We start from the raw sequence: 13,054 nt of genomic DNA, 5'->3' as shown, positions 1-13,054 counted from the left end.
TGGAGTCACACAGGAAGTTGGCAGCTCTGCACCATCCCTGGGTCTGAAGCCCCTGCTCTGGGGAAGGAGAGGTGGGGCGCTGCCTTCCCAGAGTCCCCTCAAGCTGGCAGGGATGGCTGTACCCCCAGGGTCAGAGGAGAACTAAAAGGAGCGGAAGCTGGCCTGGGTCCGGGGAGAGCCCTTGTGTTTGCCCAAAAGGGAGCTGGAGAGGGGCGGCTCGGCCCATGTGCAGGGAGGAGCTGTGGGAAGCAGCAAAGAGAAGTGGATTTGGTGGGTAGAGGGGCCCCCCCTTGGTTCTAGTCCTCCCCGCAGCCCCTCCCAAACGGGCAGGGCTCTCCTGTCCCTTTCTCCTCTCCTGCAGCAAGCCCTATGGGAAGCGGCCTAGCTGGTGAGTGGCAGCTCAATCTCTGCTTAAATGCCTGCAGCGATGGGGAGTTCACTACCTTCCAAAGCTTTTTAAAAAATGTTAACCACTGCTATTCAAGAACAATTCTAGAATTTTTTCTTTTGAAAGAGAAGGTCTCATTCTGTCTCGCAGGCTAGAGTGCAGTGGTGTGATCATAGCTCACTGCAGCTTTGACTTCCTGGGCTCAAGCGATCCTCCCTCCTCAGCCTCCCGAGTACCTGAGACTACAGATGTACAGATGTGCAGCACCACACTGGCTCATTGTTTTCTCTTTTTGTAGAGACAGGGTCTCACTATGTTGCCCAGGCTGGTCTCCTGGCTTCAAGCAATCCTCCTGCCTTGGCCTCCCAAAGTGCTGGGATTACAGGCATGAGCCACTGCATCTGGCGGTTTTTTGTTTGTTTGTTTTTGGGAGAGTCTTGCTCTGTCACCCAGGCTAGAGTGCAGTGGTATGATCTCGGTTCATTGCAACCTCTGCATCCCCCAGGTTCAAGCAATTCTCCTGCCTCAAGCTCCCAAGTAGCTGGGATTACAGGCGTCTGCCACCATGCCTGGCTAATTTTTGTATTTTTTGGTGGAGACAGGGTCTCAGCATATTGGCCAGGCTAGTTTCGAACTCCTGACCTCAAGTGATCTACCCGCCTCAGCCTCCTAAAGTCCTGGGATTACAGGCTGAGCCACTGTGCCCGGTCCTGCTGTTGCTTCTGAGGTTTGAAAACCGCTGCCTCAATGCTCCTGACTCAGCTCTTCCTACCCAAAGTTTCCCCCACCTCGTCTACTCTGTTCCTGCACAGTCGCCCTTTCCTCTGGCGCCCTGGGCAGGTCTCTCTCTGCCAGCTCCACGCTTCTGAGAGGCCCCCAGCCTGCCTGCCACCCTGCCTGCAGTAAATACCACTCAGGTTTCACCTACTGAACATGGGCCCCTGGATGTGTCTCACAGGATCACAGATCCAGCCTTGGAGACCAGCACCACCATCACCCTTCCAGAACCTTCTGCCCTCTTCACACCCTGCTGCTGCCTCTAGATCCTAACCCCATCCCTCGTGGGGCCCAGCTGCCCATTGCCTGGGTTCAGACCTTCTCAACCCTCCCTGGCTTCTCTGCCCTATTTTTGCCTTCTCCAATCCACCCTCAGTGGGTGGAAGTACGGTTACCATGGTAACCTGAAGACAACGCAAATCTTATTGTATCATTACAATGACTGGAAAAACCGTCAGTGCCACAAAATAAAGTTCAAGTCACTAGCTTTGCAGTCCAGGCCCTTTACCATTCTGGCAGCATTTTTGGGGGCTATTCTCCTTCCCCCTACTGCACAACCCCGCCTGGCCACCCCAGGCTCAGGCTGCAGAACAGCATAGACCAGGGAATGGCTTTGGCCTCTTGCTAACTACCTGGTTTTTGTCTCTTTCAGGCTGTTTGCTCAGTTGCAAAATGGGAAGGACAACAGCACCCGCCTCACAGGCTAAGCGTCTAAGAAGCTGTGTGTGAAAAGCCCGCAGCACAGGGTCTGGCACGCGTGGACATGCGAGATGGGAGGAGGGGATTTCCCAGCTCCTCATCTCTGCAGGGACTGGCCCCTGGCCTAAGGAACACCAGTTCTCCAAGGAGGGGGAGCTTTCCCTGACCCCCCGATGTGTGGCACGCAGAGGAGAGCGAGCTACTTCTGGAAGGGGAGTTGGGGGAAAGGGCAAGTTAGTCTTTACTGAGGGTGGCAGTGAGGTGGCACTTTGGTCTCGCCTTGGCTGCAGAAACCCATCCTGCTCCTGTCTTATTTCCTGGGGATTTCAGCTGTGTGCAGGCACAGATGCATCTCCCAAGTGCCCCACACGTGCCTTGACCTCCTCTCCTCCCTCTGGCCAGTACTGAACCTCTTGGTGATCCACGATGGCACCTCTGTGTCCTACATCCTTTTCTGGCCGTCTCCTTCCCTCCTTCCAGCCCTCCCTCTAGGACCCTGACCCCAACCGTCCTTCATCCCCATGAGGACATTCAGTCCACTGTCCCTCCCCTATCCCTCAGGCAGAGAGGATCTTGCATGAGCCTTTAGCAACCCTCTTCCACCCATCCTGTTTCTTTCTTCTTCTTCTTTCTTTTTTTTTTTTTTTCCAGAAAAATAGAGATGGGGTCTTGCTACGTGGCTGGTCTCAAACTCCTGGGCTCAAGTGATCCTCCTGCCTCAGCTTCCCAAAGTGCTGGATTATAGGCATGAGCCACCACACCCAGCTTCATTCCTTTTCTAAGTAGGGTACTCCTTTTCTTGCCATTCCCCCCATCCTCCTTCCTCTCCCACCACTCACCTCCCTCTCTACTGAATATGCTGAAGATCATGCAGCTGCTGTTCCTACCTCTAAAACCCTCTCTTGGCTGGGTGTGGTGGGTCACATATGTAATCCCAGCACTTTGGGAGGCTGAGGCGGGTGGATCATTTGAGGTCAGGAGTTTGACACCAGCCTGGCCAACTTGGTGAAACCCCATCTCTACTAAAAAATACAAAAAATAGTTGGACGTGATGGCACGTGCCTGTAAACCCAGCTACTCAGGAGGCTGAGGCAGGAGAATCGCTTGAACCCAGGAGGCAGAGGTTGCAGTGAGCTGAGATCATGCCACTGCACTACAGCCTGGGCGATAGAGCAAGACTCTGCCACCTCCCTTCACCAAAAATATAAAGGCCTCTGCATCCATTCCACTCTCCACTCTTGTTCATTCTCTCCTGCCCTCTAAACGGTGATCTGTCCTTGGCAGATTTAATCACTTGTCTTTCTCATTCTCTCCTGAGTCCACTATTCCACTCTGGTCCCTACCTCTTCCCCCAAAACTGCTCTGAACCATCCCACTGCAACTTGTTGCTTAGCCCCTCCATCTAGTCTCAGGCATTAGGACTGACCTCCCAGCAGAGGCTAGTGCAACCGATCACCTCCTGTAGTAAGTTTCTCTCTGGGCTTCACTTGCGGGCTTTTTGTCTCTCTCTCTCTTTTTTTTTTTTTTTTGAGACAGAGTCTTGCTCTGTTGCCCTGTTGCCAGGCTGGAGTGCTGTGGCACAATCTCAGCTCACTGCAACCTCTGCCTCCCGGGTCCAAGTGATTCTCCTGCCTCAGGCTCCCAAGTAGCTGGGATTACAGGCACGCGCCACCACGCCTGGCTAATTTTTGTATTTTTAGTAGAGACGGGGGTTTCACCATGTTGGCCAGGATGGTCTCGTTCTCCTGACCTTGTGATCCATCCGCCTCGGCCTCCCAAAGTGCTGGGATTACAGGCGTGAACCACCGCACCTGGCCCTCCATACATTTTTGATGTACAAATAAATGAACCCAGAGGATTAACTATGAGTCTAAAGGTTTACATAGGCAGGACCTCTGTAATAGCTGCTGGTAGCCAGGAGGGGACAGCAAAGAGCCACCCAGTGTGGATGAGACCAGAGCGGTGGTGGGGAAAGAGGGTGCGGCCACAACCCACTTCAGGAACCAACACCAAGCCCTAGGCTAGTGGGAGACCCTGCCCTGGGTTCTGAAGTATAATAAAATGGTAAAGACTTAGGTTCAAATCTCTGCCACACTACACTGTGTGGCCTTGAGAAAGCTGCTTAATATCTCTGAGCCTCAGTCCCCTCCAATAAGTCCGGCTACTCGGGGAGATGACACGGTAACGTGAGTGGGCTTTGTAACCAGCAAATCGTAAGTGTGATGGGGTCAGGCGTGGTGGCTCACACCTGTAATCCCAGCACTTTGGGACGCCAAGGCGGGTGGATCGCCTGAGGTCAGGAGTTCATGACCAGCCTGGCCAACACAGCAAAACTCTGTCTCTACTAAAAATACAAAAATTAGCCTGGCGTAGTGATGGGTGCCTGTAATCCCAGCTACTTGGGAGGCTGAGGCAGGAGAATCACTTGAACTCAGGAGGTGGAGGTTGCAGCGAGTTGAGATCACACGATTGCACTCCAGCCTGGGCGACAGAGTGAGACTCCGTCTCAAAAAAAAGTGTGACGTGAGTGTTAGGTGTCTGTGGTGTGAGCGGCTGCTCAGATGTCCATAACTGGGGCACAGGGTAGTTACATAACCATGATACAGGCTAAAGAAGAAACAGAGCTTTTTAAAGACCTGGGAACATGTTTATGTTTTAAGGTTAAGTGTGTAAATTTATAGAAAGAAGAACAGTGAGATGTAAAATTAATAAGCTTGGGGGGAAATCTGGAAGAAATGTATCATCATAAAAATGAACAGCCATCTGGGTTGTTAGATTTCTGTATTTTCCAAATTTATACCATGGGCATATATTTGCATATCTCTTTAGGGTATGTGTGTGTGTGTGTGTTTTAGAGACAGGGTCTCACTCTGTCACTCAGACTGAAGTGAGGTGATGTGATCATTGTGATCACAGCTCACTGCAGCCTCAAACTCCTGGGCTCAAGTGACCCTCCTGCCTCAGCCTCCTGAGTAGCTGGGACTACAGGGACACACCACCACCCACCGCCATGCCCAGATAATTAAAAAAAAATTTTTTTTTTTAGAGATGGGGTCTTGCTATGCTGCCCAGGCTGATCTCCAACTTCTGGCTTCAAGCAATCCTCCTGCATTGGCCTCCCAAAGCGCTGGGATTACAGGCATGAGCTATCATGCCCAGCCCCCTGTAGGTTTTTATGACCTACTAGAATGTTCTTTGGATGGAATATTATAGCAGCTACCTGGGTAGAGGGTCTCTCCTGCCTTAGTCACCACCACTTTTTCCCAGCGTATCCTGAACAGCCCCCATTAGCTGTCCTGGGTTTTCTTTTTTCTTTTCTTTTTTGCGACCAAGTTACACTCTGCTGTTCAGGCTGCAGTGCAGTGGCGCGTCTCTCAGTTCACTGCAACCTCCGCCTCCGAGGTTCAAGTGATTCTCTTTTCTCAGCCTCCCAAGTAGCTGGGATTACAGGCATGCACCACCATGCCTGGCTAATTTTTGTGTTTTTAGTAGAGTCAGGGTTTCACCATGTTGCCCAGGCTGGTCTCGAACTCCTGACCTTACGTGATCCACCCGCCTCGGCCTCCCAAAGTGCTGGGATTACAGGCATGAGCCACCACACCTGGCAGTCTCTCTAATTTAATTCAGTGCCACTGTAGGCAGGTGGCGTGTGGCTTGGCTAGGCATTATAGAGCTACCAGCTACAAATGGTGTTCAGCCCCGGGATCAAGTGTGGGTTGTCTCAGCCCCTTGCAGGCAGGGCTAGAGTTCCTTCTGGTACAAATTGGGGGACCCAGCTCCTCCATCCCTCTGCAACCCCAGGCCCCCCACCAGGTCCCCTCCAGTTCAGCCTGGTGCCTTCCAGCACCCCTGGCCGCTAGAAATCCCTGGCCCACGGCTCCCTTGACCTGAGGCCTGAAATTCACCCACTGCCCTCTGAGGCTTGGTCCAAGTCCAAGTATGCCTTCCTCTCCAGCCAGACGCCTGCTCACCACTCAGCATGTCAGAGAGGCAGGGCCTCTAGATTGTAATGGAGAAACTGAGGCACTGAGGGCAGATGTGATATCCCCAGTTAGGAAAACATTAAAGACATTCTGGGCTTCTCTCTCTCTCTCTCTCTCTTTTTTTTTTTTTTTTTTTTTAGAGACAAGATCTCACTCTGTCATGCACGCTGGAATCATGGCTCACTGCAGCCTCCAACTCTTAGGCTCAAGGGATCCTCCCACCTCAGCCTCCCGAGTAGCTGGGAATACAGTCGTTCGTCCCTACCATGTCTGGCTGATTTTTAAAAATGTCTTTACAGGATGGGATCTTTCTCTGTTGCCCAGGCTGGTCTCAAACTCCTGGGCTCAAGTGATTTTTCCCATCTTGGCCTTCCAAAATGCTGGGAATATAGGTATGAGCCACCACGTCTGGTCTGAGTCATCTCTTTTGACCCAGAACAAAACCAGCCCAGGAGTGGCTGTACTCTCACCCTACACTGGGGAGGCCCACAGCTTCAGGGTGCAGTGGAGCTCTTGCAATTTAACGACTGATTCATCTTCAAAAAAGCACAATCTCAACCAGGCGTGGTGGCTCACACCTGTAATTCCAGCACTTTGGGAGGCTGAGGCAGGCTGATCACCTGAGGTCAGAAGTTTGAGATGGCCAACATAGTGAAACCCCGTCTCTACTAAAAATACAAAAATTAGCCTAGTGTCATGGTGCACACCTATAATTCCAACTACTCGGGAGGCTAAGGCAGGCGAATCACTTGAACTTGGGAGGTGGAGGTTGCGGTGAGCTGAGATCACACCACTGCACTCTAGCCTGGGCGACAAGAAGCAAAACTCCATCTGAAAACAATAAAACAAAACAAAACAAAACAAAAAAAGCATAATCTCTTTCAGAATTTTCACCTTCTCATGGTGGTTCTGTTAGGAAAGGCTTCCATGGGAGCCTTCAGTAAGTGACCTAAAAAAAATCTCAGAGCCATTCTTTTTTTTTTTTTTTCAGATGGCGTCATGCTGTGTCACCCAGGCTGGAGTGCAGTTGCACAATCTCAGCTCACCGCAACCTCCACCTCCCGGGCTCAAGCCATCCTCCCACTTCGGCTTCCTGAGTAGCTGAGACTACAGGTGCGTGCCACCGTGCCTGGCTAATTTTTAAATTTTTTGTAGAGACGGGGTCTTTTTATGTTGCCCAGGCTGGCCTCAAACTCTTGGCCTCAAGTGATCCTCCTACCTTGGCCTCCCAAAGTGCTGGGATTACAGGGGTGAACCACTGTTCCTGGTTTAGAGCCATTCTTCTTTTTTGGTGGTTCTGAGACGGAGTTTCACTCTTGTTGCTCAGGCTGGAGTGCAATGGCGCGATCTCGGTTCACTGCAACGTCCGCCTTCTGGTTTCAAGCGATTCTCCTGCCTCGGCCTCCCGAGCAGCTGGGATTACAGGCACCTGCTACCATGCCCAGCTAATTTTTTTGTATTTTTAGTAGAGACGGGGTTTCACCATGTTGGCCAGGCTGGTCTCGAACTCCTGATCTCGTGATCTGCCCGCCTCGGCCTCCCAAAGTGCTGGAATTACAGGCATGAGCCACCGCGCCTGGCCCTAGAGCCATTCTTAACAGGGTTTGTCCCCCTGGAAACTTCCCGAAGCCTCACCCTCCTGGGAATTCCCTGCTGGGTGCCACAGTCATCTCTTCACCTCTCGGTTTCCACTCTCCCATCCTTGCACCGACATCCCACTGTTAGGCCTTCTTCAAGCATGGACCTTCTCATGCTCAGTCTCTCTGTGCTGTGCAGGAGTCTACTGGGTGGGCCTCACAGAAGGTTCCAGGCCCTGGCGCAAGCCCAAGGGAAATGATGATCCAAAATGGACTCAGATAAAGTTTCTGCCACTATGCATTGGGGGCTTTTGGTTGGAGTCAAGTTCAATTTTAGAAAAATAAAAATACATGTCTCGCACTTCTGAGTGTGCAGACTAAGGTCCATTCTGTATTTGCAAACGAGGACAAAAAGGCGGTTGGGTGCGGTGGCTCACCCCTGTAATTCCAACACTTTGGGAGGTCAAGATGGGCGGATCACTTGAGGCTGGCCAGGAGTTCGAGACTGGCCTGGCCAACCAGCTTGGCCTTTCACCATGTTAGGGTGCCTAAAAATACAAAAAATCAGCCGGATGCTGTGGCACATGCCTGTAATCCCAACTACTCAGGAGGCTGAGGCAGGAGAATCGTTTGAACCTGGGAGGCGGAAGTTGCAGTGAGCCGAGATCATGCCACTGCACTCCAGCCTGGCCAACAAGAGCTAAACTCCATCTCCAAAAAAAAAAAAAGAGAAAAGAAAAAGAAAAAAGGCAACTGGGGGAAAACAGTCTTCCCAGCTCACCTGGCACTGCCCGTCTTTTTCCATATTCAGATCACATGGCGAGGCAGGTGTACTTGTCTGTCTTAGTGATAAGGAAGTGAAGGCTCAGATTCCCACAGCTAGTCAGGTGGGTACAGGCACTTGAACGAGACGGCGCTTTCCCATGGCCCATACGCTGCCTGGGACCCTGAAGGCTGATTCCTGGGCACTGCCCCAGCCACCTGCCTCTTTACAGACTATGTGCCACCCCTCCACCTGCCCTGGGACACCTGCCACCAGATGAAGGGGCCTGCTATTGCCTCTGCCTCCCCCAGCAGACCCCAGCTTCCACTCCAATTCACCTTGGAACTGCCGGTGCTGGCCCAGGCCAGGCTTTGGGGACCGTGCGAGGGAGGGCTTGAGAAAAGCCCATGTTTGTGCAGGAGTAGCCCTCTGTGACCTCTGGTGAACCCTTGGAGACTCCCAGGAGCCTGGACATGTTCCCAGCCCAGCATGACTAGAGGCATGAGTAAGTGTGGAGCTGGTTCTCCAGGCGGCTACCTGGCTTGGGTGCCAATGCCATCCCTGAGGGCTGGGGCCATGGCCACCTGCTAGCCCTGGGACATACAGTATTAACACGTCACTCACACTGAGCCTCAGTTTCCCCCTCTGTAAGGTGGGCTCTAGCATCTACCTCCTAGGTGTGAAGCCTAAATGAGATGCCTCCTCTGTCTGCACTCCGCTGTAACCCTGGTTCCTAGAACACCGCCTTGCCCCAGCAGGACCTCCTGAAATACGTGTGAAAGGCACCTGCATACAGCACCCAGTGCAGGGCCAGAAACCCAGTGACCTCTCAGCTGGGTGCCCACCAGAGCCACACTCACTGCATTGTGCTGCTGCAGCTTCCACTGTCTCTACCTTTCCAACATCACCTGACCATTCTGCCCCTCTGAGAGCTCCGGAAACACACTTCTGGCATCCAGTGACCCCCCAACCCCTGCCGTTCACCCCGCCAAACACAGCCCACCCTCCTGTCTGCCTCTCAAAGTCCCATCTTCCCCTGAGGCCCAAGCACGGCCTTCCTTACTCCAGGATCCAACTACCCCTCACCCTCCTGATCCCCCTTCTGGGGGTTCCCACGGCCTGTCGGCAGCCGCCACATCACTGTACCCTAGGTACTTTTTTTTTTTTTGAGACAGAGTCTCGCCCTGTTGCCCAGGCTGGAGTGCAGTGGTGCGATCTTGGCTCACTGCAACCTCTGCCTCCTGGGTTCAAGTGATTCTCCTGCCTCAGCCTCCCAAGTAGCTGGGATTACAGCTGCGTACCACCATGCCTGGCTAATTTTTGGATTATAAGTAGACACGGGGTTTTACCATGTTGGTCAGGCTGGTCTCGAACTCCTGACCTCAAGTGATCCTCCTGCCTTGGCCTCCCAAAGTGCTGGGATTACAGGTGTGAGCCACAATGCCTGGCCCACCCTGGAGGCTCTGGCCAGTCCTTAGTGCTCACCACGTGGCATGTTTCCCTGCAGGGACAGCCTCTGCAAATCTGGGTTTGGGAGGCCAGGGCACAACCCATGGTGGACATGGAGGTGGATGGGTGGCTTAAAAAGGGTCAGGAGGCTGGGCATGGTGGCTTATGCCTGTCATACCAGCACTTTGGGAGGCCAAGGCAGGAGGATCACTTGAGGCCAGGAGTTTGAGACCAGCCTTGCCAACATGGTGAAACCCCATCTCTACCAAAAATACAAAAATTAGCCGGCCATGGTGGCATGTGCCTATAATCCCAGCTACTCGGGAGGCTGAGGCAGGAGAATAGCTTGAACCTGGGAGATGGAGGTTGTAGTGAGCGGAGATTGTGCCACTGCACTCCAGCCTGGGCAACAAAGTGAGACTTGGTCTCAAAAAAAAAAATATATATATATATATATATACACACACACACACACACACACACACACACATAAAACACAAAAAAAGGGTCAGGAGAGGCACTGCACTGTTGAAGGCGGCGTAGACACCCCCCACATCTTACCACCACGCTTGCAGTTCCCATGGAGACACCCCTCCTTCTGTGGTTAGGAACCCACTCACCGACAACCTCATCTATTCACTAAGGTCAACCAGACCCCCTTTATCAGGCGTGGGCACACTGACCTGGCCTGACCCCTCCCTCCTGAACCCAGACTGGGTAAAACTTAGAAATCACTGGTACCACCACTCCTTTCTCTTCCCCAGGATGTGGGGCCACATTCAAGCTTAGCCTTCCTCCATCTACCTGGGTCAGGCGCCCAGGTGAGGTGGCTAAACAGGAGGGCAGGGGCCTAGGCCGGGCACGGTGGCGCACGCCTGTAATCCCAACACTTTGGGAGGCTGAGGTAGGTGGATCACTTGAGGTCAGGAGTTGGAAACCAGCCTGGCCAACATGGTGAAACCCTGTCTCTACTAAAAATACAAAAATTAGCTGGACATGGTGGCGGGCACCTGTAATCCCAGCTACTCGAGAGGCTGAGGCAGAATTGCTTCAACCCAGGAGGCAGAGGTTGTAGTGAGCCAAGATCGCACCATTGCACTCCAGCCTGGGTGACAAGAGCAAGACTCTGTCTTAAAAATAAAATAAAATAGTGGCTGGGCGCAGTGGCTCATGCCTGTAATCCCAGCACTTTGGTAGGCCAAGGCAGGTGGATCACCTGAGGTCAGGAGTTCAAGACCAGCCTGACCAACATGGTGAAACCCCGTCTCTACTAAAAATACAAAATAAAATAAAATAAAATAAAATAGCCAGGCGCAGTGGCTCACACCTGTAATCCCAGCACTTTGGGAGGCTGAGGCGGGCAGATCACGAGGTCAGGAGTTTGAGACCAGCCTGGCCAACATGGTGAAACCCTGTCTCTACTAAAAATACAAAAAATAGCCAGGCGTGGTGACAGTTGCCTGTAATCCCAGCTACTCAGGAGGCTGAGGCAGGAGAATCGCTTGAATCCGGGAGGTGGAGGTTACAGTGAGCTGAGATCACACCACTGCTCTCCAGCCTGGTTGACAGAAAAGAACTCTGCCGCAGAAAAAAAAAAAAAGAAAGGCAGGGGCCTGGCTTCTGTTCCCAGCCCCCAGAACCTGTGCCCCACAGCAGGCTTAGCTCCAGCCCCCAGCACCATGACTGGGCCCTATTCCCAGTGCCCCTCCACAGCCAGTGCCTCTTACCAGGCTTTGGGATGAGTCCTTGGAAAGGCCTAGAAGAGAAACAGAGGCAGGGGTGTCATGGGGAGGGCCTGGGGGATGAGGAAGACACCCCTGGGATACAGTGGCCTCGGTCTCTCCTGGGAGCACCCCAGACCTACGGCAGCAGAATCTGCATTTTAACAAGCTGCCCTGGGGTTCTTTGTGTGCAGGACACTGAGACAATGTGGCAGGGTGCTGGCATTGGCAGTGTCACTCTGCAGGACGCAGACCTGGGCCTTGTGCAGGCTCTGCCCTGGCTGGCCCTGGGACCTTGGGCAAATCCCTCTGACGGGGGCTGAATGCCTTTCCCGGGGGCTGGGGGTGCAGTGAGCGGGTGTTGCTGAACAGGTTGAAGATGCCCTTGAAGGCTGCCCTTGCCATCGTGGGGTGACCAGTCCCACTTCTGAAGGGCTCCCTGCACTCGGGCTGGCCTGCAGTCCCTTTCTGGCCACCCCCAGGACCCAGGATGGCTCCAGGAGAGCCACATTGTCCAGTAGGGAGAGCAGGACCTAGGGAAAGGCTAAGGATTCGCAGGTATAAGCCTCCATCTGAGCTAGTCCCGCCTCTTCACCCTCATCCTTCCCCCTGAGTACCTGGTGACTGTGAACTTGATCTTGTCGGCCACGGCAAGAATCCTCTCCAGGTTCTGGGAGCCGAAGGTGCAGGGCTTTCGGAACGGGATTCCCGGGGGCAGCCCCTCAATGATCACGGAGCGGGGTTACTCTTGATCCGCTTGTAGGGGACCTGGACCGGGTACTTGATACCCAAGACTTCCCCTGTGGGTGAGAGGCAGGGTCCTGCCCATCAGGAGTGAGAGGCAGCGTGGGGTGTGTGTACATGGGATTGCAGGGGTGTGATGGAAAGACATGCGTGCAGGAGAGTGAATGGCACGAGAAAGGTCTCGGGTAGCACCGTGGAAAGGTATAGGCATTACAATGTGAGCTATTTGATCAGAACATTAAAAAAAGGCCAGCATGGTGGCTCATGCCCGTAATCCCAGCATTTTGGGAGGCCAAGGCAGGAGGATCACTTAAGTCTAAGAGTTCGAGATCATCCTGGGCAACAGAGCAAGATCCTGTCTCTACCAAAAATTTCTAAAAAATAGCTGGACATAGTGGTGCATGCCTGTAGTTCCAGCCACTTGGGAGGCTGAGGCAGGAGGATTGCTTAAGCCCAAGAGTTTGAGGCTGTAGTGAACCATGATCACGGGTGACATGGTGAGACCCTGTCTCAAAAAAAAAAAAAAAAAAAAGAAAAGAAGGAAAAAGCCACACCAATATGCTCCCATGTCATATGCTCCTTTTTTTTTTTTTTTTTTTTGAGACAGAGTTCTGCTTTTGTTGCCCAGGTTGGAGTGGAATGGCACGATCTCAGGTCACTGAAACCTCCACCTCGCAGGCTCAAGTGATTCTCCTGCCTCAGCCTCCTGAGTAACTGGGACCACAGGTGTGCACCACTGCACCTGGCTAATTTCTTTTTTGTATTTTTGGTACAGATGGGGTTTCGCCATGTTGCCTGGGCTGGCCTTGAACTCCTGAGCTCAAGTGATCTGCCTGCCTCAGCCTCCAAAAGTGCTGAGATTACAGGCATGAGCCACCGAGCCAGGCCCCTGTCTATTAAATTCTGTGTGTAGTAGTTGAAAGCGTGTCTCACCTCATTGGTCTGCAAGGCTC

The 13,054-nt window shown here is 52.8% G+C and overlaps 1 protein-coding gene across 1 annotated transcript in view; it reads right to left on the bottom strand.

The window, feature by feature from the left end:
• LOC105466323 (general transcription factor II-I repeat domain-containing protein 1-like) overlaps positions 1 to 13,054 on the bottom strand; it is a 43,262-nt gene that overhangs the window by 25,354 nt on the left and 4,854 nt on the right. The window contains 3 exon segments of the mRNA XM_071094155.1: positions 11,364 to 11,392; positions 11,975 to 12,095; positions 12,098 to 12,157. Of these exon segments, the coding sequence (XP_070950256.1) occupies positions 11,364 to 11,392; positions 11,975 to 12,095; positions 12,098 to 12,157 (210 nt within the window).

Source organism: Macaca nemestrina, chromosome 4 (assembly GCF_043159975.1).
Source record: "Macaca nemestrina isolate mMacNem1 chromosome 4, mMacNem.hap1, whole genome shotgun sequence".
NCBI lineage: Eukaryota > Metazoa > Chordata > Mammalia > Primates > Cercopithecidae > Macaca > Macaca nemestrina.
Note: the sequence above shows the minus strand (reverse complement) of the source record. Positions and strands in the feature narration are given on the sequence as shown.